The sequence below is a fragment of the Salminus brasiliensis genome, chromosome 11 (genome assembly GCF_030463535.1).
Source record: "Salminus brasiliensis chromosome 11, fSalBra1.hap2, whole genome shotgun sequence".
NCBI classification, from domain to species: Eukaryota; Metazoa; Chordata; class Actinopteri; order Characiformes; family Bryconidae; genus Salminus; species Salminus brasiliensis.
This window is the reverse complement of record NC_132888.1, coordinates 10,189,285-10,214,017: the sequence shown is the minus strand read 5'-3', so window position 1 is coordinate 10,214,017 and position 24,733 is coordinate 10,189,285. Positions and strand designations below refer to the sequence as shown.

Genomic DNA, 24,733 nt, shown 5'->3' with positions numbered 1-24,733 from the left:
CAGAAAAGAAATTCTGAAAGAAACCCATCTTAATTGCTTTGCCATGTCTTTACAGACGTCCCTAAAGATGTTCAAGTACTGCTACATTCAGGACAAGACCTAAAGGAGAAAACCAACCTTACACTCACATGTAAAGCTCATTCTGAGCCTGCTGTGTCCAAGTACACATGGATGAAATCATCTGGGAAGGAGAATCAGAGAAAATCCGAAGAATTGGGATCGGCACAGAATCTAAACCTGTATTTCCTTACCTCATCAAACTCAGGGCATTACTTCTGCACTGCAAGGAATGACCTCGGCACTAACACATCCGCATCAGTAGAGATCAGAGTGAAATGTATGTATCATCCCACAACATAGCAACAATAATAGTGGTGGATGCTTTGACTTAAACATAGAGCAGATAAGATAAGATAAGATAAGATAAGATATTACACCACAGACTGCTAGAATTTAAACATCACCAGCATTAAGTTTCCTAGCTTTTCTAGGTATATATCTACATACTGTATTAATATTTGTGATATATCTTATAACTTTTTGCCAGTAAAACTGAATGCTTTTGCAGGATGTCAATGTGAGTAAAGCTGTAAATTTCCTCAGCACAGCTGTCACATGACAGAACAGCCTGGTCTTATAAGTACACACTAAGATATATTATTCAGTTTATAATAGCGCTTTTGTCCCTCCTACACCTAAACCCTAATTCTAATTTGAACATAAGCTAAATATAACCTATCCCTTAACTAAGCATAACCCTGACCTTAACCAAAGCCTAAACTTAACCAAAGCCTTACCCTTACCCTAACCTTAACCATACTAGAATGTGAAAATTGTTTTGGCAGAAGTTTCCGTTTATTAAACCCATGTTTAGAAGCTCCATAACAGAGAAACGCAGAATGCTGTGCCGTCACTGTTTTCTCAATTGTTCTTCAAGTACATGACATGCTGGGTTGTGTGTATTTGACAAAACAGTGCCACCAGTGGATGGGAGCTCATTGTACATCATAAAATATGTCTGAAATATCTTTGGTGCCAATGTTATCAATTTCTTGGGGTGCCCTTTGGTGGTACATGTACAAATTTTCTGAGATCTTGTTGGACAGAAAACAGCAGATGCAAGTGAACTGATTGTTAGTTAACATGTTTCTTTGACTAATCATAATAAACTATGATATTTTATAATGATGCACACTGAAAGATCAAACTACTATTATTTGACCTCTCCATGTCTGTGTTCTGTAAAGCTTGTCCAACCTCATGATAATTGATATGAAAGAAAGCATACCTGTGAGAACATAAATAGGTCAGTTTTCTTTGTGAACTACTGATGATACTTTGTCCTACATCATTGCTGGAATAAGATAACTCACAATGTAAACATTCATCTTCTAAATCTTTTTGCATTGCTTTCTCAGACCGCCCAAAGATAACGATTATCTATAATTTGACCTCCTTAAATAAGTGGGATGGAAAGGCTCCAGTCAATCTGACTTGCAATGCAGACTGTTATCCTGCAGCTACAGGCTATCAATGGTTCAGGAAGGACCAAGAGGACCAGACCAGTGATCCAGTGTCCAGTGATCGAACCTACATTGTTCAACCACAAAATGCAGCGACTTACTACTGCACTGCAAGAAATGAAATTGGGGACTCTATATCTGATGCAGTAAAACTATTTGTTAATGGTGCATAACGTTCTACATTTACAACAATTAATCATAATCAGCTGCTTTAAAGCACAGAGCTTATAATAATAACAACAGTAATACTTTTTTTTTCCAGGACTTCAAATCATGCAAATCATCCTTTCAGTCGTGATCTCTATTTTTCTCTTTTGCATTCTGATTGGTGTCATATTAATTGTGCACAGGTATAAACTTTTTTTATGTTTAAAATGTTTTGCATTAAGGTACTTTAAAAAAGAAAAGAATGTAAGAAAGCTATAAGACAGTGCATGTTGCTGCCACACCAAAAAACTTAAATCCTCCAAAATGGCAACATTACAAGAAGTCAAAAAACAAACTTTTAATAGAAGTCAGTGTAAACATATACTATTTTAAGTAATTTTGGAGCATTTCTATTTGTCCATTTTAATGACTACATTATACAATTCCAGCACAAAGCTTAAAACAAAAAAAATAATAATTCTGAAAAAAAAACAGCTAACATGGAGATGTAAAGTTTTTGTGTGACAGCAAGGATATGTATAGTATGTTGTATTTGGCATAAATAACAGTTGTGCGGTACTGGTGGTAATGATAATTGTATGCTTAAATGATATTTATATGCTTATGTACTTATGTACTTGTTCTTCTTTGCATTCACAGAATCATCTTGAAAAAAAGATCATCAGACAGCCAATCATTTTTCTTCCCATTTATTACAGATCGGTTTTCTACAGTATCAAGCTTACTCTTATTGGTTAATGTCCTTCAGTCCTTATGTTAATATAATGCAGCTTAATTACTTCAGTAACTCATTCAGACTGATTTTTACTATATTTGTCATATTGTTACCCAGAAATTAAGATATTTAATCCAAAGCTATTTTATTAAGAAGAAAAAAATAATACCATCTTATGTGCAGGGCCCACAGAACAACACTAGCGAACACTTGGTGATGGAGGGAGAAATGGAGCCTTACAGCCACAGACACAACCAGACAGCTTCTACTACACAGCCTAATACCTTGGCCAACAGAGACAACCTAGCAGACAGGTTAATAGCCTCTGGTTATTTCTAAGATTTGATGAAGCCATTTACATACATGTAAATATCTACATGGGTAGATCTGTATAATCCTATTTTCTCTTTTTCTTGTACATTTAGGCCAGTTCCAAACATTCTGGGAGATTATGACGTTGTAAAGTCACCACAAGCCATTCAGGTATGAGATGAGATTGGACATTAAATAAATAGCAACCGATTTCACGACTGGCTAAAGAAACACAATTTGAAGCACCTTCCTAGCTACAGCAGTGTAAGCAAGCTGATGTAGCACTTAAATTCAAAAATATTGTGTTCCATTAATGGCTAACAGACTTCAAAATACCCGCAAACACACTAGCAGTTTGTCGATGTTGTGGTTACGTTGCTAGGTCTTGAATAACAATAAAGTTGCTACAAAGGGCTCTCGTAGTGATATCAGAAAATAACCACTATGGTTCCTTGTATGGCTAGCTTTAAGGAGTTTTATGTGTGCCCCGCCGTGAAAAATTAAGTCCAAGTAATATGAGATATAGCCTCAAGGTTGTTTTGAGAGACAAGAACAGCCTGAGCGCTGTACCCTAGCTGTGTTTCAATTACTTATTTGGTGTGGTTTAATAAAGGACTTAAAAACTAGCAAAACTTCAGATGCATTCTCTCTTCTACCCCGGCAAAAGGCCCACTACACCCACTACAAATAACTATACCTATTTACATTTAATACAAGACTAAGCTTTGTAATCTGACTTTGCAGGAAAACATTTTAAAGGAAATGCTTTCTCACACACAGGAGACTTCAGCTATGTCCACTATGAATTATGCTAATCTGCAGAACAAGGACAACAATAATCCAGGGTAAGATCAAGGGGGAATAATCAAAGGGTAATAATCAAAGGGTAAGATAATCACTTATGAGTAAGTAGTTATTCAAAAGAAGAATAGCTATACTAGCTCAAAAAATGAGAATAACATAAATATTTATTACATGTGAAGTGACACTTTTCCATGCCTTTTTTGTAGTATATAACATTTTTATAAATTACTGATCAAACAGTGTCAACATAAAAAAACAGACTTGACATATGTATTTAAATGTAATACATATAAATATGAGTTTATCTTTTTGAATAAAATGAATGAATACACATAAAGTTTTTCACTGTATTTTGCTTTTTTTGAGATGCACTCTTATATCAAATGAGTGTGTGCCTGCATGTCAATACCTGCACCATGTTGCCACCATCCTGCGATTGAATGCGGGTACATTAATGTAAAAAATGATACATTGACCAGTTGTCATTGATCAATGATGCATTGATCACACTGATAAATTCTGTGATGTTGATGAAGTTCTAATTCCATCTTCTATATTTTACTATATTTTACTATAGTAAGGGTAAGGGTTCCACAGTGCATAGGAGTCGTAAATCACCATCACCGAGTCTCTGAAATCCACCCTCAAGCACCATTTATACTTAGGTATTTGGTGTGACTTACCTTTGAATTACATGTCACACAGGCAGGAGAATGTTGAGTTATGAGTCTCGCCTAATGACTAAATGGTGTAGCATGGTGTTTTGTTTTGTCTAGCCGAGAAATCAAAAGCTGCCACAGGAGAGGCAGTGTTAGCCACTATGCTACACCATCAACAACCACAATTCCAACCACAAGCCCCAAACCCTCAGTGGCCAGAGAAAGTTGAGGGTGTAGCCATGCCAGAACCCACCCTGTACATGTTATTTTTATGTTCTACGAAGTTTAAACAAAGTTTGTAAGCCTCTCTGTGGAGCCCTTACTGCCACCTTTAGAAAAACTAATTCTGCAATGTATATTGCAATATTTTAAAATAGAAAAACTAACCAAATTTCACCAGAATTTAATTATCCAACATGTAATGTTATTATTAATGCAGTCCCTATATCCATGATTGGAGTAAAATAAATGATCTTTGGCTAAAATATGGGAAATTAGAACAATGCAGATTTTGCTACATATACATATATACATGCATATTCATGTTATCATAATTTTTCCTTGTATTCATGGACTGTTTTGTTTTTGTTCTAGTGTAAACAGCAGTGATGACTGTACAGTGTACGCTGTAGTTTCAAAAAATAACCAAAACACAAAGGTATGTTCAATTAATTCTCTCACACATTATCTTAATAAAATGTGGATTTGTAATGTTTCAGTTAGTTAAATGAAGCTTCCACAAAATCATCTACAAAAATATTAAACTTAATTAAAACCTTTTAAGTATGACGACTGCCTCCAGTTTAACTGGACATTACAGTGTGTCTAGATTAACTGTGTTAATTTGGTATGAGTAATTTTAAGAGAATTAGTTAACTTGTAAGTGCAATTTTTAAATGTTAATTAGTTAGTATTCTGGCTGTGGTAGCTTCAGTCAGCTGTGTTTCCTCTCCAAATAATCATGACATTCAAGCAAAAGAAGGAGCAGTACTACACAGCCAGGCAAGTTCTTTATTTCTACCCTTTATGAGTATTAAGCATCTTGGAGTTTCTCAAACCAATATTGTTGCCACATTTATTGCTGCATAGAACAGCATAAACGTCTAAAAACATTCAATCAACAGGCATTGTAACTGCACAGTGAACCTTTTATTGCAATCAAATCGCAGTCTTAAACATTTTGCAAATCCCACCCTTGCGCCCTTGTGCAAAACTGTGCAAAAACTGAGAAAATCTGTAGATGTATGGACATGATGTGGGTCTTTAGATATTCACATCAAACAATGTCATGTTCTACATACTCTATTAATTATATTTTTGTTGAATTGCTGCAATACTTGTTAGTTCATGCCTGGAATGACCCTGGGACCGTGGCATCCAGCAGGTTGACTTAAATGTAAAAAAAAAAAAAAAAAAACAACAGCAAAAAGTTGCTACATGAGGATCCACAAACACACATTTATTTCTTAGTGAAACTGTTGAAAGGTTAAAATGGGGGCTTGGTGTGATCTTTGGAAATATCCAGACTGCCTGAAATCTGAGATTAGACACTTTTCTTACAGGTGGTGCAAAAAGATAATGACGATTATGAGAATGTATCCAGTGTTTGTGCACGAAAGCCAGATTTTTCAAACATAAACTGGGACTCAGACAGTAGTGAGGAGGAAGAGGAAGTGAATTACAGCAAGGTCACCTTCACTGTGACACAACAGCATAAACCACGTTTCACTGATGATGGAGATGATTCCAGTTCTGATGAGAAAGAGAGGACTGAATATTCTCAAATCATAATAAGATAATAAGATTAAATGACCGTTTGTGTCTTCTTCTAAAAGCTTTGGTATAGTATGTAGTATGATTCCAGTTCAAAGCACTGTGGGTGATCTGCTCATGAACTAAATTAGGGGAAGTCAGGGTCTATGAGTATATATGTATATTTGAATTTGCATTTTAAACTTTTGTCTTGCAGATGTGTGTATAATATTACAAATGTTCATTATGACAAAATGTATGATGAGTGCTCATTGGTCACTGGATATAAAATGCTGGTTTGTTGATCTCAGGTGGGATTTCATATGTCAATCTATATTAAACGTTTTATAATTTATAATAATTATGCAATAGACAGTGTTGCTATCCTCTTGGCAAGTTGTAAGATTAGCCCAGTCTTAAATGAAGTGCTGCTTTTATTCACTCGCTTCCAACGCTTTCAACATCCCTTCCTTAGCTAAAGCCTTTTGGCAAAATCATAATTGTTGGGCCTGTTTCGCATTGCAACCTGATGTTGCACATTCTCTGGTATCTGTCAAGTCTGGTGGTGATATGAAGCTCAACAGTGTTAAACCATGGTGATGTAAATTTTGGGTCTGTATATGTTAATCAAACAGTTTAGGGTCTCAGAATGTTACATTTTAAAGATCATTTTACAGCCATGTTTTACTTATGCAGGATTTTGCTGCTGTCTGATAAAAACATATCTCCATTTTTGCCATTTTTGCCTGATCTCCATCATTTTAACCCTATAATGCCCTGCTCTGTACATTTTGTAAATACTCCAGGACCAATAGAAATGCTCTAAATTACTTGGAAGATCATTTTATTTATATTAACTTCTATTCAAAGACTATTTTGCTTTCTCCTGTGACGATTTGCATATGAATGTTGTGTTGGAGGTTAATAGTATGTCAGTGTCATGTGCCAAACTCTGCTTACTCAACTATGCTAAGGCAAATACAGCTTTACCTTCTAGGACACTTGGCTAAATAAAAAAAAAGGTTAATAAATAGAAATGAGACTATATCACTGACAGGAAACAACATTTATTTATGAAAAAGAAAAGGAAAGATATGAATCTAGATATAAAAGAAATTGTTTTTTAAATGTGTCAAAACAGTCAATTTAATAATAAAGTACTAGGTTAACAAATAAAGCAATTATTATATTTTTCGGTGAGGCTGGAATGTTACCATTATTTGGTTAAGCAAACATTGTACAGTAGACATCAAGAAAAAGTACATAATCCATCACAAATTCTGGAACAGCTGAAATAGTACATTGTACATTAGTACAGCTACATTTACTAATATACAGGTTGTGCAATTTTATTACATGAATAAAATGAATGAATTAAGCACAAAATCTCAAACTACATTCATATGATATCAGACATCCAGAAAATCTCCAGTCCAGAACAGCAAAATGGATGATATTTATCTTTGGAAATATAACAAGTTCTTGGTTTTTGTTCGTAGCATCACCACATCCATCAATATGCATTTCTGTAAAAATTAAAATCAGAAGTGTTGATGTGATCATCATCATAATTACTACATATCCTGCAGTGAAACAGTAATAAAACACTTATCACTCACAAGCAAAAGAGTAGAACTAGAGATGCCACATTTTGCATTCTGCATTACATTTCTTGTATTACTATTCTTAAAACATTGTTTTTAAGATAAATGAATTAAACTGTAAACTGTTTTATATATGCATAATGTTTCCTCTGCCCTTCATTCGGCAATGTACTCTACCTTTTCGGTGGTGGGTAGGAAGAGTTTGAGTATTCTGCAGTTCCAGACAAGGCACTATAAAGACAATAAGTTATGACAATGTGTGATCAGTGTATGTATCAATGTATGTGTCACCCACATTAAAAGCATTTCAGTGAGTGTTTGCCCAGTGATTTCAAACACCTAATCATTAATTGTTTCTTTTGAAATAAAGGGTATTAAAAATAGTTTATCTTGGTAATTGGCTCTACTGTCCAGGAAAGGAATGCTTTCTATTAGAATTTGGAGCATGGCTGGGAGGATCTGAATGCATTTAGCAACAAAACCTCATTCCCAACTCAGGACAAACATATTGGACAGAGAACCATTTTTCAAAGCTAAGGGCTTTATACCCCTAGCCAGCACCTGGCTTTAGGCATGTGCCACTAGGTTCACGTTTATCTGCTCAATTCTATCGGACTAGACAGGCTGTGTGTGTGTGCATTTGCACATCTGTGTCAGCAATAGGTGCAACTTAAAGTATCTGAACTCATTCATTAAGAGGGTGTTCACAAACTCAAACAAACAAAATGTGCACATCCATTTTTACCACATATGGCACCATATCAAAAAGTCCCACACTGGCAGATTACTTACTTGTATTCCACCATCATATCTGCACTGGGGGCTGGACCTCTTCTGTGATTACCAAATAATATTAAAATGATTAGTATATTAGCAGTTTTAAGTCCAAATAAAGATTTGAAAAAAGTGCATTATAAACAGACAAGAACATGAAAGAAAGTCACCTGGAAAAGCGACTCCAGATGCTGGGCCTACTCCCCAAGAGAAAACATTTAATGAACAATATTGTGTTGTAGTCTACAGTCTTAAAAATATCATTATGTGATAGTGCACACATATAACACTGTGGTACTGATTCGGTAATCACTTAATTTAATAGAAAGCTTACCTTTTCCCAGGTTTTGGTGGCCTTGACGGTGCACTGGGAAAGACATAAAAGATTCTGTTAAAAAAAGTCTATTTTGTAAGTTTCTATTTTCACTATAAAAGTAATTAATTTATATCCACTATATTGTGCTGTTTTAATGATAAGTAATCATATTAAGGAAAGTTAAAAATATTCATATTCATATTCATAAAAAAACATTACAGTACTTATTCTTGCAGATTCTGAAATTCAGATAAAACGCATATTTTTGTCTGCATTTCTATCAGCCCAACAAAGGAAATCCACTGTGATATAAACATTAATTTGTAATTTGTAAACTGCTTTGTATAGTTATTCATTACTTACTTGTATGCCATATCTGGACCTCTTCTGTGATGACAAAGTAATAAGATAATCATTATTATCATAAAATACAGTGGAAATGATTCCAGATAAATATAAGAAAGAGCTCCCCAAAAAGTACATTAAACTTAATCACCTGGAAAAGCGGCTCCAGATGCTGCGCCTACTCCAAAAAAAAACATAAAAACAAACAAACAAACAAACAAAAACAAACACAGAAATGATAGTGCTGTTGGCTAACTGCTATCTTTACAGTTAATCACAGTATAATTACAAATGAAATATACCATTTGATACAAATTGAGTTTCCTTAATTATTTAAGCAAGTAATTTCATTTAGAACTTGCCTCTCAGGTTTCGGTGGTCTTGGTGGTGCACTGCGGATGATATTTATAGTGTTATGTTTTTGGCTTTCAATGAAGTTTTAGGGTTGAATGCAAATTATGGAAAAACACTAAAGGTGCTCTGGGTGATGCCACAGAAGAACCCATTTTGCATAAAAAGATGCGTGAGGAACATTTTATCAACTGAAGGTTTTTTAAAAACAGGAACGTGGTGCTTTATGGAATTTAAATTCTTCTCTGGCATTGCTCAAAGAACCCTGTGTAACATCCCTAGTTTTAAGAGTGTAGCTGTAGTAGTAGTTCACAATGCGATCACCTGTGGTCGACTTCTATTCCCAGTGCATTTTACTTGTTACTTACTTGTTTTTAGATGATGCTAGCCAGCTTGCAGTTCCATCAGTTCTCCTTTTATTCACATAAAGCATCAGTTAGAATTGCCATTGAATACAAAATTCAGCAATATTCTTTATTCATACTAAGAGAAGATGTATACAGTGATGGAAGACACAAGAATATTAATGTTTCTATGTCTCTATCAAGTGTGTATCATGTGTTTGTTTGTGTAATAAAAAAATACATTGCTGCATTTTAAAAGACAAATTAAACTAACCTGGAAAATTGAGCCCATACTGATCTCCTATTTAAAACCAAGGAACAAATGAACATAATATCACTGTGCAGCACAATTTAATATAGTTCTCAAACAGCCAAATGTAAAAACTTCCAGGCAGTATGCTTAAACCATCCCAATCTCATTTCACAATAAAAACATCAATTCAAAATAACTTGCTATGCATAAAATATAAACAACCTGAAATAAAAAAAAGGAATAGAAATACTTACCTTTTCTCAAATGTATCTCCATCTGAAGGTACCCTATATTTTGGCAAATAATATCATTAGTCAATAACTGACAAATAAGTCGTTAATATTGTCAAACCCACAACATGAGCGTAACAACATTTACACAGTCATGTGTACACACAGACTTACCTGCTAGCTCTTCTCTTATAAATGACCACTCCAGCTGTAAATATGGCACATAGAAGCAAAAGACAAAACAAAGGTGCCAGGATGTAAGGTCCTATAGTCTCCATTCTCATCCCCTGGTATCCTAAAAAGAGTGTGCTCATTAGTTTTCAGTCATGCAAGAGACCCATTAGAGCATCTTCTTCAAATAACCTGAAGTATACCTCAATACTCACTTATAATTGGCAGGTAAATTGCACTTTCTTGTTTTTTTCCTCCCCTGAATGAGGCTGAGCAGATGAGGTCTTCTTCGCCTTCATAGCCAGTCGGCATGAAAGTAACTGTTGAGGTTGTTTTCCACTGACCTGCACGTCCCTCCATGTGGCTCACCACTTCCTTGGCAGTTTTAATACTCCATGTAATAGTTGGGGGGTGCGAGGAGCATGTATGGGTGACAGAACAGCTTATTGTGAATTTCTTGCCTGGCTCCAGCTCCTCAGGAAGACTCGAAATCACTGGTTTATTAGGAGTTGCTGAATTCAGAAAGAGGCATTTCCATTCATTAATGCAAGGTTAAGGTCTGAAACACCCTACTGGAACCTGTGGTTGAAGTATTTCAATTACAGATGAACAGGGAGTTCTGGAAGCACGTGTACAAGCTACAAGCCCTTCCAGTGTTCTAGGTTGGTTCTTACCTTTCATGACGATAAACACACAGCTGTGGTTAAACCTGTACTTGTCCATGCCTTTTTCTGCATGGAAGCAAAACGGCCCATTGTCATGGGCTTGAACGTCGTCAATCTCTAAAGTGCAGTTCTTCTCATCTAGTTCCCCAAGAAGCTCTGTGCGACCTTTAAAGTTGTCCATAACGTTGGACAGTCCGGGGTGGTAAACATATTCGCCTTTGCTGTTGTACCAAAGACCACGAAGGCGAGTGACATCCTCTTTACCGGTCTCAAAAGTGCAGGGTATCACTACGCACGAGCGGGTCAAGGCAGTGATCCTGGGCACCACATCCGCCTCGAAAACGTGTAAGGCTGAAACGGGGTAATAGGAGGTCACTTCAGAAGTATATTTATTGCCAAATATGGCATATTAACTAAATCATATGTCAAAAGTGTATGTCATATAATATGTAGGTTATGCCATAGCTGACAACAAAGCACCTAAGTCAATGCTTTTATGTGTGAACTGTTATTTTTATACACTATACTATCATATTACTGAGATGTGACATTATGAGATGCTACCAGATGCAGATTATGTGGAGCTAAAGATACACTCCCTCGAATTGTTTACTGTTTATTAACATCTGCAGGTTAGAACACCCTCTATCACATGCAGGGAGGGTATTAAACTACTGACAAGCAGGCAGTTAGACAGTTGTACCAATGTAGAGCCATGAACTCATGTGTACTTTCACAGCTTCATAGTGACCCTACAGTCTCACTGCCAGCTCATCAAATAAGGAGTTCAAAAGGATAAATCCCAGCAAGGCCTGAGCACTCCATTGTCAAAAACCTTTCAGTCTGTGGACACTGTGTGAAAGAGGTCTAACCTACAGATCGGAATAAACAGACAAAATAAAGGAGGGGGGGCTAGACATCTTATACAATATTTAAGTAAACACTTTCTCAATCATAAATGAAATAAATGCAGATAAAAAGAGAAAAAGACATACTGTCATTCTCAAATGGATCCACTATTTTGGGCACATACTCTGGAAGAGAATAAGAAAGATAGATACATATAATAAGGAATGCAGACAACCTATAGACACACTACACAAACAAAATAGACACACTATAGGTTTTAATCATGTTGATTATACTCACTTTGAACCTGAAACACAACAGAAGCTGTAATCTCTTCATCAGGAAACTTGGCAGTACAGATGAGCTTCTTTCCCTGGTCCTCCATTGAAGCTAAAAATAATACATTCGAAGAGGTGATCCAGCCTGAAATTCTGTTTTCTTTAATCTTCACAGTCTCTGGCATGTCTTCATAGTTCCAGGTGATAGTTGGAGGCTGCCTCCTGCAAGAATGGAAAACCTTGCAGGTGAAGTTTGTTGCAACTCCCTCTGTGACATCGGCCAAGTCTGGATCAATAACTATACCTTCATGGATACCTGAAAAGTCAGAGTATAAGAAAAAAAATTAATGTGCATCAGACAGTTTGTGCCACAAGTTGTGCCCTTATGAAATGTTGCCCCCCCCCCTTTAAGAGTAGCACAGATGCCATTATAAAGTATGACTGTCAGAAATAGAGGAATCAGTCATTATTTCCTAATAGAAAGTTATCAATAAAGTAACATTTAAAACTACAACTGTCATATGTATTATTTTTCATCCAATTCCTGGCACTTCAAAAATCACAATATTAATATTTTACTCATCATTAAAAAAATAAATGTAATGTCAAAGTTATGAGATTTAATTGCAAAATTATGAGGTTTCTTAAAATACTGTGAAAGCATCTGGAAATAATCAGAAAACTTCTCAAAATAGTGAGCTAGTATCTCAAATTAATAAGATATTATCAAGACAATGATTTAGAGTAACAGTGACTTAGATTATAGACTTAGTTCAAGTGGTTGGAACTGGTCGTCGTACTCTCAGGGCATGACAAGCGAGAAAGAAAACTTATTACTCAATATCCCTCTAACAGAGTGGTTGAGACCGGCTGCATGTGCAATTGTTCTTTATTAGGACTAAGGCAAAACTCAACATCAGAACAGGCTGGGGTTAAATCATGGGGAGGCTGGTATATCAATGATAAATCCATATTCCAGTAGCAAAAAACAGGCAGGGTGTCAAAAACCAAGAAAACCAAACTAGCAACACAAGCACAGGATGGAGACTCCACACCAGCACACCAAACAAAGGTGCAATCCAGAAATGAACTTCACCTGTGTGCCTGGAGCCAAGCCTCGGGTGAGAGGGAGGCCAGCAGAGGGAGACATTACAATCCCAAACCTCCAACCCTTCATCAAAGTGCCAAAGATATGTCTCATTGCCAGAGCTGAATCTACACTCAGTATTAACACTGGCAAAGTCTGCATCTCATGCTATTATATTTAATGTTTTGTATTACTTACATTGAGCATTGAGGTTGATTTGAGCATCTGATGTCTGCCAGCCTTGGAATGTGGCTTTACATGTAATGGTTTGGTCGTCTTCCTTAATCTTAAACGTGTGATGTCTGGTGGTCTCCCAGAAGCCATCCTGCTTTGGAGTGTGTTCTGTTCTGTCAGTGTCTTGAGCTTTACCCATTGTCAGCGTTGGAGGACTTGAAGGACAGGTATGGTATACACTACAGGACACTGTGATTTGCTCTCCCACTCTGGGCACACCGGTAATGCTGAGTTTCGGTTTTTCAGCTTGTTCTGTTAGAAGGAAGCAGTTGGAAATTTGGCATATTAGTCATCTACTGTATTGTTAATGTAATGAGGTACATAAAGTGGCATCTATCTTATAATTACCTGTTACTTCGAGTACAACACAATTGTCATAATGGTTTACTTTGTGGAATTTTTCAACTGGCTGTTGATCCATCCAGGGATACAGTCTTTCTCCATTGTGCTCCATTAACAGTGGATTGATCTTCAAACTGCAATTTCCTTCGCTGGATGATCCATACAATTCGGTTTTCTGCCAGAACTTGCCAATGACATTAGCACCATTTTGAGCATACACTAAAGGGTGTTGTGAAGTGGAATACTCATACCACTTGACCATGGTGTTACTGGGAGGAGTGCTTTTGAACTCAAAGCTACAGGGAATGACTAGACAAGAGCCTCTGAGACCTTTGACCTTGCTTGGCATGGAGTACGTCCAATCCAGTGAAGACATTCCTCCTTTTTAAAGGGCAATGGATAAAATGAGGAAAGAAGACAAGAACAGTTATATGATATTATTTGATTAATGTAGGGCTAGAAGATTTTTTCAGACCTTACTATTCAACAAAACAAAGAAATTACTACTCAGTTAGGATCAGTTAGTCAGCCCTGCCTTGTTGCATTTTCAGTCTGAAAGGTGAAAATAAACTCACTCTTCACTTTTAAAACAACAGAATCTGAAGACTCTTCCTCTGTAGACTTAGCTGTGCAGGTCAATGTCTTGTCATGGTCATCCCTGGCTGCTTTGAGTTTTAATGTGGAAACCGTCTCCCAGGTAGCAGTCGAAATCATTCGTGTTAAAGGAGGCTCTTGCATTCTTTCCAGGTTTCCCAATTTCCAGGTGAGCAATGGCTTCTGTCTTTGACATTTGTGTTGCACAGTGCAAGTAAAGATATTCTCAATTCCTTCCATGACTTCATCTTGTGTTGTGTTTATTTTAGGCTTCTGAAAAGTACCTATTAAAAAACAGAGAAAAAGGCAATCAAGACAATTATGCAAAATTCAAACAACAGATAAAGAGTCCCAAACTCGATTTCCTCATCAAACCAGGTTCTGCCTGTTCACACAATGTTTTTAATATGACTGCTATTCAACATTCGTCTGAACAATTCACACTCCTAAACTGCTGAATGTGCAAAAAAGAAAAGCTTCGGCCATTTCTTCGGAACATGCATTTCCCAAATATTTATGAGGACTGTTACCTCGATATCCCGACACTGAAAAGCTCCCTCACTGCAGTTGCCCATTTTCCCTTCATCTTAGCGCACATTTATGACGAATGTCACAATGGACATAAAAGTTGCGTAAATCCTAATCTGTCTGTTCAGACTGAGTCGCATTGCTGTGTATTGGATATGTATCTGATTCACTGTGTTTTTCTGTCTACACTGCCACACAGACTACACACCTCTGTCACATGTGATGAAAAGCTTGGATCTGAGCCACTTTTACCTGCTGGGTGAACCTGCTGGGGTTCATCTGAAGCAGTACATTTATGTGAAACAATGTTCTCTCTGGCTGTGTAAAAACTGTGGCATACAAGCTGAACTTTCCTGAATCAAGAACTAACAATGCAGACTATTTTAGACTTACATGAGGGGCTGAGTCTGACTTCAGTCATGGAGGTCTGTCCACCTGAGTAACTAACGGTGCAGAAAGCAGAAGTATCATCCTCCTTGACACTCCATGTAATCTGCTTGACTGTCTTCCATTTTCCTTCATGTTGGGGGGCGTGTGTAATACGCTCAGTTCCATGGGAGATACTTAGTCTCAGCGTCGGGGGTGTTGGAGGACAAGTGTGAATCACACTGCAGGATAAGGTGAGCTGCTCTCCAACCTTTGGTATGCCAATAATATCCAGTTGTGGTTTCTCAATAAGATCTAGTTCAAAAATGAAAAACACTCATAAGCAGAAGTACTAGAAGTAAAGTACTGCATTTTTACATTAGATTAGCTCTTAGCTAAAGACTTCTGAAATCACACCCCAATTTTTAACTGGGGAGGGAGGTTATGAGGATCTCAGAATTATCAGGATAGGCAGGAATCTTTGGGAAGTCATCAGGACATCACCCTTAATCAAAAACTTTACCTCACCTCACATCTTCAACTGGAAATCTGGATACTTTTTGTTGTTAGAAAATGCTGGTGATATTTAATGTGATCATGTGCAACTCAAACTATAGCCAGTTGGTGTCAGTGTAAGACATGCCATAGCGAACCTCTTGTTGTGTCACTTTATAAACTTAACAATCTTGCATGATTATATTCTTACATGCAAACTTTAAAGTCCTGCTTTAAACCCTTGTTTTAATGTGTAACAGCTACATCACCTCCTGCCTCAAATATATGGTAATTAGAACCACAGCATTGTGCACTGGTCCAGTACCATTGGGAGGAGCCTGAGTGGCACCTGTGATCAAGTGCTGATTATTCTAAATCAGTACCTGATTTCACTAATGTTCTGGTGGTAGAATGCAATGAGTACATATAAATGTAAATGTAAATCCTCATGGTTTAGGACAATATGTTATAAGAAAAGGAATGAAAGAATCAGCCTTACCTGTTACCTCAAGGGCGATGGTAATATCAAAGTAATTTTCTCTGTGGTATGTTTCAATAGGCTTAGGGTCCATCCAGGGATACAGTCTCTGTTGGTTGTATTGCTTTTCAAGTGGCTGGATCTTCAAGCTACAGTTTCCCTCGTTAGTTCCATACAAGCTCGTCTTCCCTCTGAACTCTCCAATGACATTCGATGTTGATTGATCAAACACTAAAGGATACTGTGTACTAGAGAATTTGTACCATTTTACCCTGACATTTTTGGGCTGGGATGTTTTAAAGTCGAAACTGCAGGGAATGACTACACATGAGCCACGGACCCCTCTGATTGTATTAGGCATGAAGAAGGTCCAGTCACGGGAGAACATTGACCCTTCAAAGAAAATCATACAAAAAGTGTTCAGAACACAGAACGCACACGTTTGGGTATCCATGTTGTGTCTGGTCAAGATGAGGAAACAAGTAACCTCTACCCAGGTTACTCAAGAAACTTTACTTTTAATTTATGAAAGTCACTTGATGACAAATACTGTACTACTTGTCTATTTATGCAAAAACTGAGTTGGATATAGAAGACGAAACCCATAGCCACATAAAAGTGTTGCTAATTTGGTGCAATATCGGCTAGTATCCTGGCAAAACACATATTGAGCGCAGACGTATAAAGTAGTAGCTTTAAAACCATTTAAATACTAAGTATAAACTCATTTCATATAAATGTTCTTATAAATAAATGGTAGATGTGTCCCTTGTGCAATCTAACCAACAATCTAATATTGTCTAACATCAGCCGAACCTCTTATCTTCTTACTACAATCAGTAAATAGAAGTGTAAGGAGTTCTTACTCACGTTTTACTTTTAAAGTAATTGTGACTGATTGGTCTTTTCCTTTCATTTCTGTCCGGCAGGTAATGACTTTTCCATTGTCGCTGGCCTTTGCAGTGAACTTTAACGTTGATTTAGCTTCCATTTTTTCTCTGACTTTGTTTAAAGCTGTGGTACCAGATAACTGTCCGCCATTCCAAGTGATGTAAGGTCTGTCCTGAGGGCACGTGTATGTTATAGAGCAAACAATTTCTCTTTCCACTCCCTCCAGAAACTCTGTGTTGGAATCAGGAGTGATCCGGGGTGGATCAATGGGACCTTTGGATAAAATGATATTTGTTAAGAAGCAAATGAGAAAACACACCTTAATATTCATTGTTTTTAAAAAATAAATGCAATTTATTTTTCAGCACTTACACTTTGCAGTATGTGTTCCGGTAGCTGTGGCTGAACGGCCACCAGGATGTTTGACAGAACACTGAACTCTCTGACTGACAGCCCGAACAACTCCATCCCGTTTCAGTGTGATTTGATATTTGCCATCACCGATATGTGTATTTTCCACACGGTCATTTATTCCCTCTTTTCTTTCTATCCCACTCAGAGTCAGAGTAGGTGTTCTGTATGGACAGGTGTGGTATGTGCTGCACTGAACAGTGATGGTGTCCCCAATATTGATACCTCCAATAATTTGAATGATGGGACGTTGTACTGAATCTGGTATAATGAACATTAGCACTGCATCAATAAAAAATACATAATCACTAAGATTCTGATAAAACATTGTGGAAGAAAAGTAAAACACTTACGTTCTACATGAATTACAGTGGTAACATCATAGAATTCATAAGTGCGCCATCCAACATTTTCTGGGTCTACCCACGGATAAACTTTCTCTCCATGGTGGGACATGTCAAGGGCATCAATCAGCAGACTGCAGTCTCTATAGGATGGGCTCCCATATAAACTGGTTTTTCCTCTGAACTTTGGAATCACTGATCTAGGGTCCCAGTTATCATACACTAGAGGATATCCACGACTGACATATTGATACCACACCACTCGATGAGGGTTCACAGGTGGATATGATGAGTAGTCAAATGAACATGGTATAACCAAGCAGGAACCTTGAAGTCCTTGAATGCTCCTTGGCATTTTTACTAACCATGTCCAGGTACCACTAAACAGGATGCCTGCGTAGCATAAAGGTAATCATTTGCACCATTTTTGCACCATAAATTCCCCCAAAATGAAAAGTCTATAAGACTTATATATAAGACTCTGTAAGAATATGAGTCAGCCATGAAAAACAAAAGGGAAGGTAGAGAGCCACATTGCTGAAATGTTAAAGGCCTCAGCTAGACAGAGTAATGGATGGATGAATGGATAGATAATCAGCAATTATACAAATTATACAAATATAATAGTCACCTTTAATTAGACAAATTCTGAGATTAACATATCTGATTTTATACAGAGCATAAATATTATACAATAAAGAAAATAAAGGAATCTCACTGCACCTTGAAAAATCACATGCAGCAGCAGAAGTCTTGCCATGTTCTCCAGTGCAGAACAACTGATCTTCCGACTACAAGGGAGATGTTACATTTATTTTTATGTTATATTTTTTTTATTCATATGAATAAATGTACTATATTGAATTTTCCATTATATTACAATTGCACTGTAATAAAAGCACTGGTGACTACATATTTCACATGTGCATTTTTTCATTTATTTAGTTAAAATTTCAATAACATTCAACCACTTAACTCTCTAAGGCTTATTACACACTAAGGCATATTACTCAGTAACTACAGGAAATATTTGGTAATAGAAGTTTGTAATAACACTTTAGACCAACCGGCAGAACACAGGCTTTTTATAGGTGTTAAAAAAGCTGCAGATCTAATATACAACACCATTACCACTGGAATCTACACTCTTCATATATCAGGATTGTACAGGGTTGCTCATTTTGATCAAACAATAGCTTCATTTAAAATATCTTACCTTCCTCCCAAGAGAATTAGTCAATCTCAAACAGCAACTTGCATCACGGTAAGCCTTTTTACTGCTTACACAGGATTCTCTTCAAATTGTGGTATTTAGTTAAGAAGTAAAAGAAAGATGAACCCCACCCTGCACAGGGACAGAAAACAAACCCCCCCCAACAGTGATAACATGTGCTGGTAGATCAAGCCCCTGCCCCTTCCTAATTTAACTACTTTCAGTATGACACAGCTGTGATGAGCTTGAAAAAACAAGCAGTGAAACGGAACCTCCACTACAAGAGAGCCTCTCACAGAAGCACATTGTGAGAATAATTAGGTTAGACAATACAAGGCTGAACTGATTACTATTGTCCTGCATTTGCAATAATAGTAGTAATAGCTCTGGTCTCAAAGATGCCCTGTAATGTGCTGCTGAAAATGTCAAATAATTACATTCAGACAGAAAATATTCATGAATAAGAAAGTTGGAAGTATACACATTATGGGCAAAAGTATTGGGACACCTGTTCATTCAGTGTGGCGGTCATGGTGCCAGTAGGTATAAATTTATCTGCTCCAGAGAGTCCTATTCTATTAGCAGTACTTCTCTACAGGAACTAGACAAGCTGTGTGTGTGCATTTGCACATCTTTGTTAGCAATAGGTGCAACTTAAAGTGGTAGAATGCATTTATTAGCAGGGTGTTCACAAACATTTGGACATGTAGTGAAGATTTGTGTTTTTGTACACTGTAACATGCAATGGCCCAGACCCTGAAAAACAGCCTCAGACCGGTGCAAAAACTCTCTAGTGCTCTAGATGTTCCGGTACTGCGTACTGGCGCGTACTGGGCATCCAGAAGAGGACATTCTCCTGGTATTTACCAAACCCAGATACGCCCATTATACTGCCAGACAGTAAAGCATGCTTCAGCATTCCAGGTGCAGCTCCCTTACACTGGGCTAAAATTAATGAACTGGCCAAGTACTGTAAGCTATACGAGTGCTCTGGGTTCGGTAGATTACTTTAGTTAATTATGAGTAATTTTACTGTGTATTTGCTGACAAGTCTGAACATAAAGGTAATAAAATATACAATGGTGGTGCCTCCAAACAAATTAGTGAAAAGTACATACTGATCCCTTTTTATAAATAATATAGCAAACTTTAAACATACAAATTTAGTATATAAAGAGATTAGGGTTAATATATCCAAAATTAGAAGTATAGGAGCTGGAATTAAAATAAAATAAATAGGGTGTTACAAAATGTACTTCAGCAAGATTTTAATTTACAACCCCTCACAGAAGGGAATTAAGCCTAGAATTGGAGCTGAGCTTTTCAATAAGTTGGTAAAAAAGGCAATACTCAAGTTATTATGAACTTAAACAGCACCAATGGTTTGCACTATTAAACTGAGTGGTGGGCCCACACGCACAAACACACTTAACCCTTTTAAAACCCTCGTTGCAGGCCTAGTTCTGTGCTAGTGTGCGTTGTGGCTCAGAAACTATAAAACACGACCCCTTCAAGAGCATGCGAGCCTGAACTCTCTCTCTATCTCTCTCTATGTCTCTCTCTCCCCCTTTGGGGAAGTTTAGCTAAAGGCCTTTCTCCCACCAAGCCAGTGGAGGTTTAAGCTTGCCGGTCACCCAAACCGTTAACGGGTTGCTGTCGAGCGAAGTTTTGAGCTGGGTCAGACAGGATATGGCTTGGTTGAGCTAACAAAAATGTCCGATACTTGCTATCAAGATTCAAGAGTTTTATTGTCATATGCACAGCAGAAACAGACAGTTACGCTGTACAATGAAACTCTTACTTTGCTGTCCCTCCATTCACCAATAGATAAAGATAATAAAAAATATTATTTACAAAGTAAATAAAGTATAATAATATAAGTTGAAGTAAATAAAATTAAAGTAAACTTTTCCCTTTTTACAATTAAAAAAATTAAAATAAAAGTTACATGTGCTTTTATGTGCAAGTATGAGCAAGTATGAAGAGCAGCAGCTATAAAGTGCAGGTTGCAAGTAAGAAATGTAAACAATAGTGTGCAAGTAGCGAATGTAAACAGTGTTCTGACTGCAGCAGTACAGTGAGTGTAAGGTGCAGTTAAAATCAGATTAGAGTTTAAAACCAGTTCAGATAGGAAGGGTTGGAGAGGCAGTGCGTGAGGTGTTCACAAGCCTGATGGCCTGTGAGTAGAAACTGTTTGTGAGTCTTGTGGTCCTGGACTTCACGCTCCTGTAGCGTCTGCCTGAAGGTAAAAGTGTGAAGAGTGTGTGCTGGGGGTGTGTACTGTCCCTGATTATGTTGTGGGCTCTCCTGGTGACTCTGTTATGGTAGATGTTCTGCAGTGAGGGGAAGGCTGCTCCTGAGATGGACTGTGCGGTTTTGATCACACGCTGGAGAGCCTTTCTGTCCTGGGCAGTAGAGTTTCCATACCAGACGATGATGGAGCTGGTAAGAACACTCTCAATCATACTCCTGTAGAAGGTGCTGAGAATTTTGGCTGGCATGCCAAATTTTCTCAGCCTTCTCAGAAAGTACAGTCTCTGCTGGGACTTCCTGATGATGATCTGAGTGTTGTGGGACCAGCTGAGATCCTCACTGATGTGAATGCCAAGGAATTTGAAGGTTTTCACCCTCTCCACCTCAGTCTCCCCTATGTACAGGGGTGTGTGCAGCTCTCGCTTCCTCCTTGGATCGACAATCATTTCCTTGGTCTTGTCTGCATTCAAGGAAAGATTGTTGTAATGACACCAGGCCACCAGCTCAGCCACCTCCTTCCTGTACGCTGTTTCTTCCCCACCAGTGATCAGTCCAATGACTGTAGTATCATCAGCAAATTTGATGATGCTAGTGTTGTTCTGGGAGGCCACACAGTCGTATGTGAAGAGCGTGTACAGAAGGGGGCTCAGCACACAGCCTTGAGGGACCCCTGTGCTTACTGTTCTTGTGCTGGATGTGCGGCTGCCCACTCTGACTGACTGGGGTCTGTCTGTTAGAAAATTCAGCACCCAGTTGCAGAGGGCTGGTGTCAGTCCGAGGATGAGGAGCTTTTCTGAAAGTCTGTGTGGGATGACCGTGTTGAATGCTGAACTGTAATCAATAAAGAGCATTCTGACATATGTGTCCTTGCCCTCCAGGTGTGTGAGGGCTTTGTGAAGAGCAGCGTTGACTGCATCGTCTGTGGACCGGTTCCGGCGGTACGCGAACTGTTGAGGGTCTATAGTGTTGGGAATGGTCTTCTGGATGTGAGTCATGACTATCCTCTCAAAGCACTTCATCACGATTGAAGTGAGTGCAACAGGGCGATAGTCATTTAGGCAGCTCACATTACTTTTCTTTGGGAGAGGCACGATGGTGGTGATCTTGAAACAGGATGGCACAAAAGCTTGTGTGAGTGACAGATTGAATATGTCTACAAACACATCAGCCAATTCTGATGAACAAACCTTGAGCGCACGCCCGGGGATGTTGTCTGGGCCTGCTGCTCTGCGTGGGTTTATTCTCATCAGGTTCCTGCGCACATCCACTGGTGTTACAATGAGTAATGAGTTCTGTGTGCTCTCCTTGGCCGCAATGTCCTTCAGTTGGCCAAGGTTGAGGACATCAAAACGAGCATAGAACTCATTCAGCTCATCAGGTAGTGCAGAGTGGCTGGTTGTGAGCGCCCCGCTTGTTTGTTGATGATTAGTGATGTGCTGCAGTCCCCGCCACATGCTCCGGGAGTCTGCTGTGGTGTAGTAGCCCTCCAGCTTCAGCCTGTACTGTCTCTTAGCTTCTCTGATAGATCTACGCAGGTCGTATCTAGACCTTTTGTAGTCATCAGCGTTGCCAGAGAGAAATGCAGTCTGGCGAGCACGTAGCATGGACCGAACTTCACCATTTATCCATGGTTTTTGGTTGGGGTACTTTATGCAGCGCTTTGAAGGGACAATGTTTTCAATGCAGCTGCTGATGTAGCTAGTTACCCCAGAAGCATAGTCCTCTAGATCAACAGAACCATCCTCTCTCACAGCAGCGGTTCTAAACACATCCCAGTTTGTACTGTCAAAGCAGTCCTGAAGCACTGAATCAGTTTCTTCATTCCATACTTTAACAGTTTTACTCACTGGAAGTGACCGCTTGAGGAGCTGTCTGTATGCTGGGTAGAGGAACACGGAGATGTGGTCGGACTGTCCGAAGTGTGGCCAAGGCACCGCTCTGTAGCCCCCCCCCCTCACGTTGCTGTAGACTTGGTCGAGTAAGTTGTTCTCCCTCGTCGGAAAGCTCACGTGCCATCAGCAGTTCCAAGTCCGCTAGACAATGTTTTTCAACTGTCTTTACGTCTGAACACCACGCGTTGTTTACGTAAACACAGACACCACAAGCCATTTCTTTCCTCAAGCCATCCGTGCCTTGAATGGGGACAGGGGACAGGGACTAGGACACTAAATCAAAGTATCTACATACACAAACTGGACCCTCACTCACTACAATACACAACCATGGCTCACGGAAAACACACTACGGACAATAATGGAAATATTTCTTTTTAACCCACACATACACTTACATACAGATAAATATGTACATATGTATACACACACATATATATATATATATATATATATATATATATCTGTATATATATTTGTATATTTGTATTTTGTTTTTTGTTTTTTTGCTTATATTTCTACATTTTCATATTTTTATATTTTATTCTTTAACTTAAATGTAACTTATTCTATTTTTTATTTTTATTTTCTTTTTGCACTTTTGCACTTTACTTCATTAAGTTAAGGTTTCGTTAAGTTTAAATGTAGATTTTTATTGTATAGCTTGATGTGGGCAGACTGTCAAAAAAGCATTTCACTGCAAGTTATACTGTGTATGACTATGTATGTGACAAATAAAATTTGATTTGATTTTGATTTGATTTTGATTTGATTTTTATTTGATTTGACACCACCGCCTTTGTCCTTCCCCGACGCTGCCGTGCGGTCGCCGCGGTGAACGGAGTGCGTGTCTAGCTGGATCGCTGATTCTAGCGTGTTGCCAGAAAGCCAGGTTTCTGTGAAGATCAGAGCACAACACTCTCTGATCTCACGCTGAGTTGTTACTCTGGTTCTCAGCTCATCCAGCTTGTTTTCGAGGGAGCGAACATTAGCTAGCAACAGGCTAGGTAGCGGTGGCCGCGTAGCTCTCGCCTTTAGCCTAGCATGTAGCACACCTCTCTTGCCCCGCTTCCGCTTTGGCCGCTCTGTTCGTCGGCTGCGCCACTCACTCGAGGCCGGTGCTGCGGGGCCTTGCGCGGTGCTGGTGGAGTGCGAGCGTAACAGAAAGCTGAAGTCAGAAAGGCTAAAGTTAAGTTCATGTCGAACTTTACCAATCTCCAGGAGTGCCTCTCTACTGTAACTAAATGTTCCGGATGTGTACTTGACATTTAAAATAAATAATAAATAACGTTGGCTACTGGAGGAACACACAAAGACGTCTGCCACGGTGGGCGCCATCTAGGATCATAGTGAGGCCTTTTGCTAGCCTGAACTGAGCTAGTAAGCAGCTTAACGAGGAGATACAGTACCGTCACTTCACTCAGTTAACAGCACAGTCATTATGTGGCATCGAGCTGATAACACACCTGCATTCACAGCACCCACTCCAGCT

The 24,733-nt window shown here is 38.4% G+C and overlaps 2 protein-coding genes across 4 annotated transcripts in view; one reads left to right on the top strand and one right to left on the bottom strand.

Annotated features, from left to right (window-relative positions):
• LOC140565613 (B-cell receptor CD22) overlaps positions 1–7,851 on the top strand; it is a 14,158-nt gene extending 6,307 nt beyond the window's left edge. The window contains exons 8-16 of the mRNA XM_072691629.1: positions 56–337; positions 1,419–1,688; positions 1,786–1,873; positions 2,331–2,424; positions 2,590–2,720; positions 2,832–2,889; positions 3,499–3,563; positions 4,776–4,839; positions 5,744–7,851. Of these exons, the coding sequence (XP_072547730.1) occupies positions 56–337; positions 1,419–1,688; positions 1,786–1,873; positions 2,331–2,424; positions 2,590–2,720; positions 2,832–2,889; positions 3,499–3,563; positions 4,776–4,839; positions 5,744–5,980 (1,289 nt within the window). The 3' untranslated portion in view covers positions 5,981–7,851. The remainder of the gene's footprint in view (positions 1–55; positions 338–1,418; positions 1,689–1,785; positions 1,874–2,330; positions 2,425–2,589; positions 2,721–2,831; positions 2,890–3,498; positions 3,564–4,775; positions 4,840–5,743) is intronic.
• Positions 6,981–24,733, bottom strand: LOC140565612 (uncharacterized). Of its 3 annotated transcripts, XM_072691627.1 has the most exons (27): positions 24,708–24,733; positions 19,100–19,228; positions 18,607–18,674; positions 17,893–18,276; positions 17,501–17,800; positions 17,108–17,401; positions 16,259–16,630; positions 15,292–15,579; positions 14,352–14,654; positions 13,783–14,157; positions 13,399–13,686; positions 12,136–12,429; positions 11,982–12,020; positions 10,996–11,337; positions 10,537–10,833; positions 10,325–10,445; positions 10,175–10,207; positions 9,942–9,968; positions 9,692–9,736; positions 9,335–9,364; positions 9,124–9,150; positions 8,991–9,014; positions 8,646–8,678; positions 8,482–8,508; positions 8,330–8,371; positions 7,715–7,768; positions 6,981–7,459 (listed from the first exon to the last, which is right to left on the bottom strand). In XM_072691627.1, exons 3-27 carry the CDS (start codon positions 18,641–18,643, stop codon positions 7,447–7,449), a joined length of 4,089 nt encoding a protein of 1,362 aa, XP_072547728.1. In that variant the 5' UTR covers positions 18,644–18,674; positions 19,100–19,228; positions 24,708–24,733; the 3' UTR covers positions 6,981–7,446. The 3 variants fall into 3 exon arrangements, with proteins under 3 accessions (XP_072547728.1, XP_072547729.1, XP_072547727.1); XM_072691628.1 differs by lacking the exon at positions 24,708–24,733 and having other exon boundaries at positions 10,325–10,358; positions 19,100–19,867; XM_072691626.1 differs by lacking the exon at positions 24,708–24,733 and having other exon boundaries at positions 19,100–19,864.

What these genes read in the sequence shown, in the direction of transcription:
- LOC140565612 (XM_072691627.1), bottom strand. Translation starts at nt 18,643, where the DNA reads ATGGCAAGACTTCTGCTGCTGCATGTGATTTTTCAAG. An exon ending in TGTTGTTTTAAAAGTGAAGA is followed by an intron (nt 14,158 to 14,351) that starts GTGAGTTTATTT and finishes CCCTTTAAAAAG; the next exon opens with GAGGAATGTCTTCACTGGAT. An exon ending in ATCTGGAGTCGCTTTTCCAG is followed by an intron (nt 8,372 to 8,481) that starts GTGACTTTCTTT and finishes TGGTAATCACAG; the next exon opens with AAGAGGTCCAGCCCCCAGTG.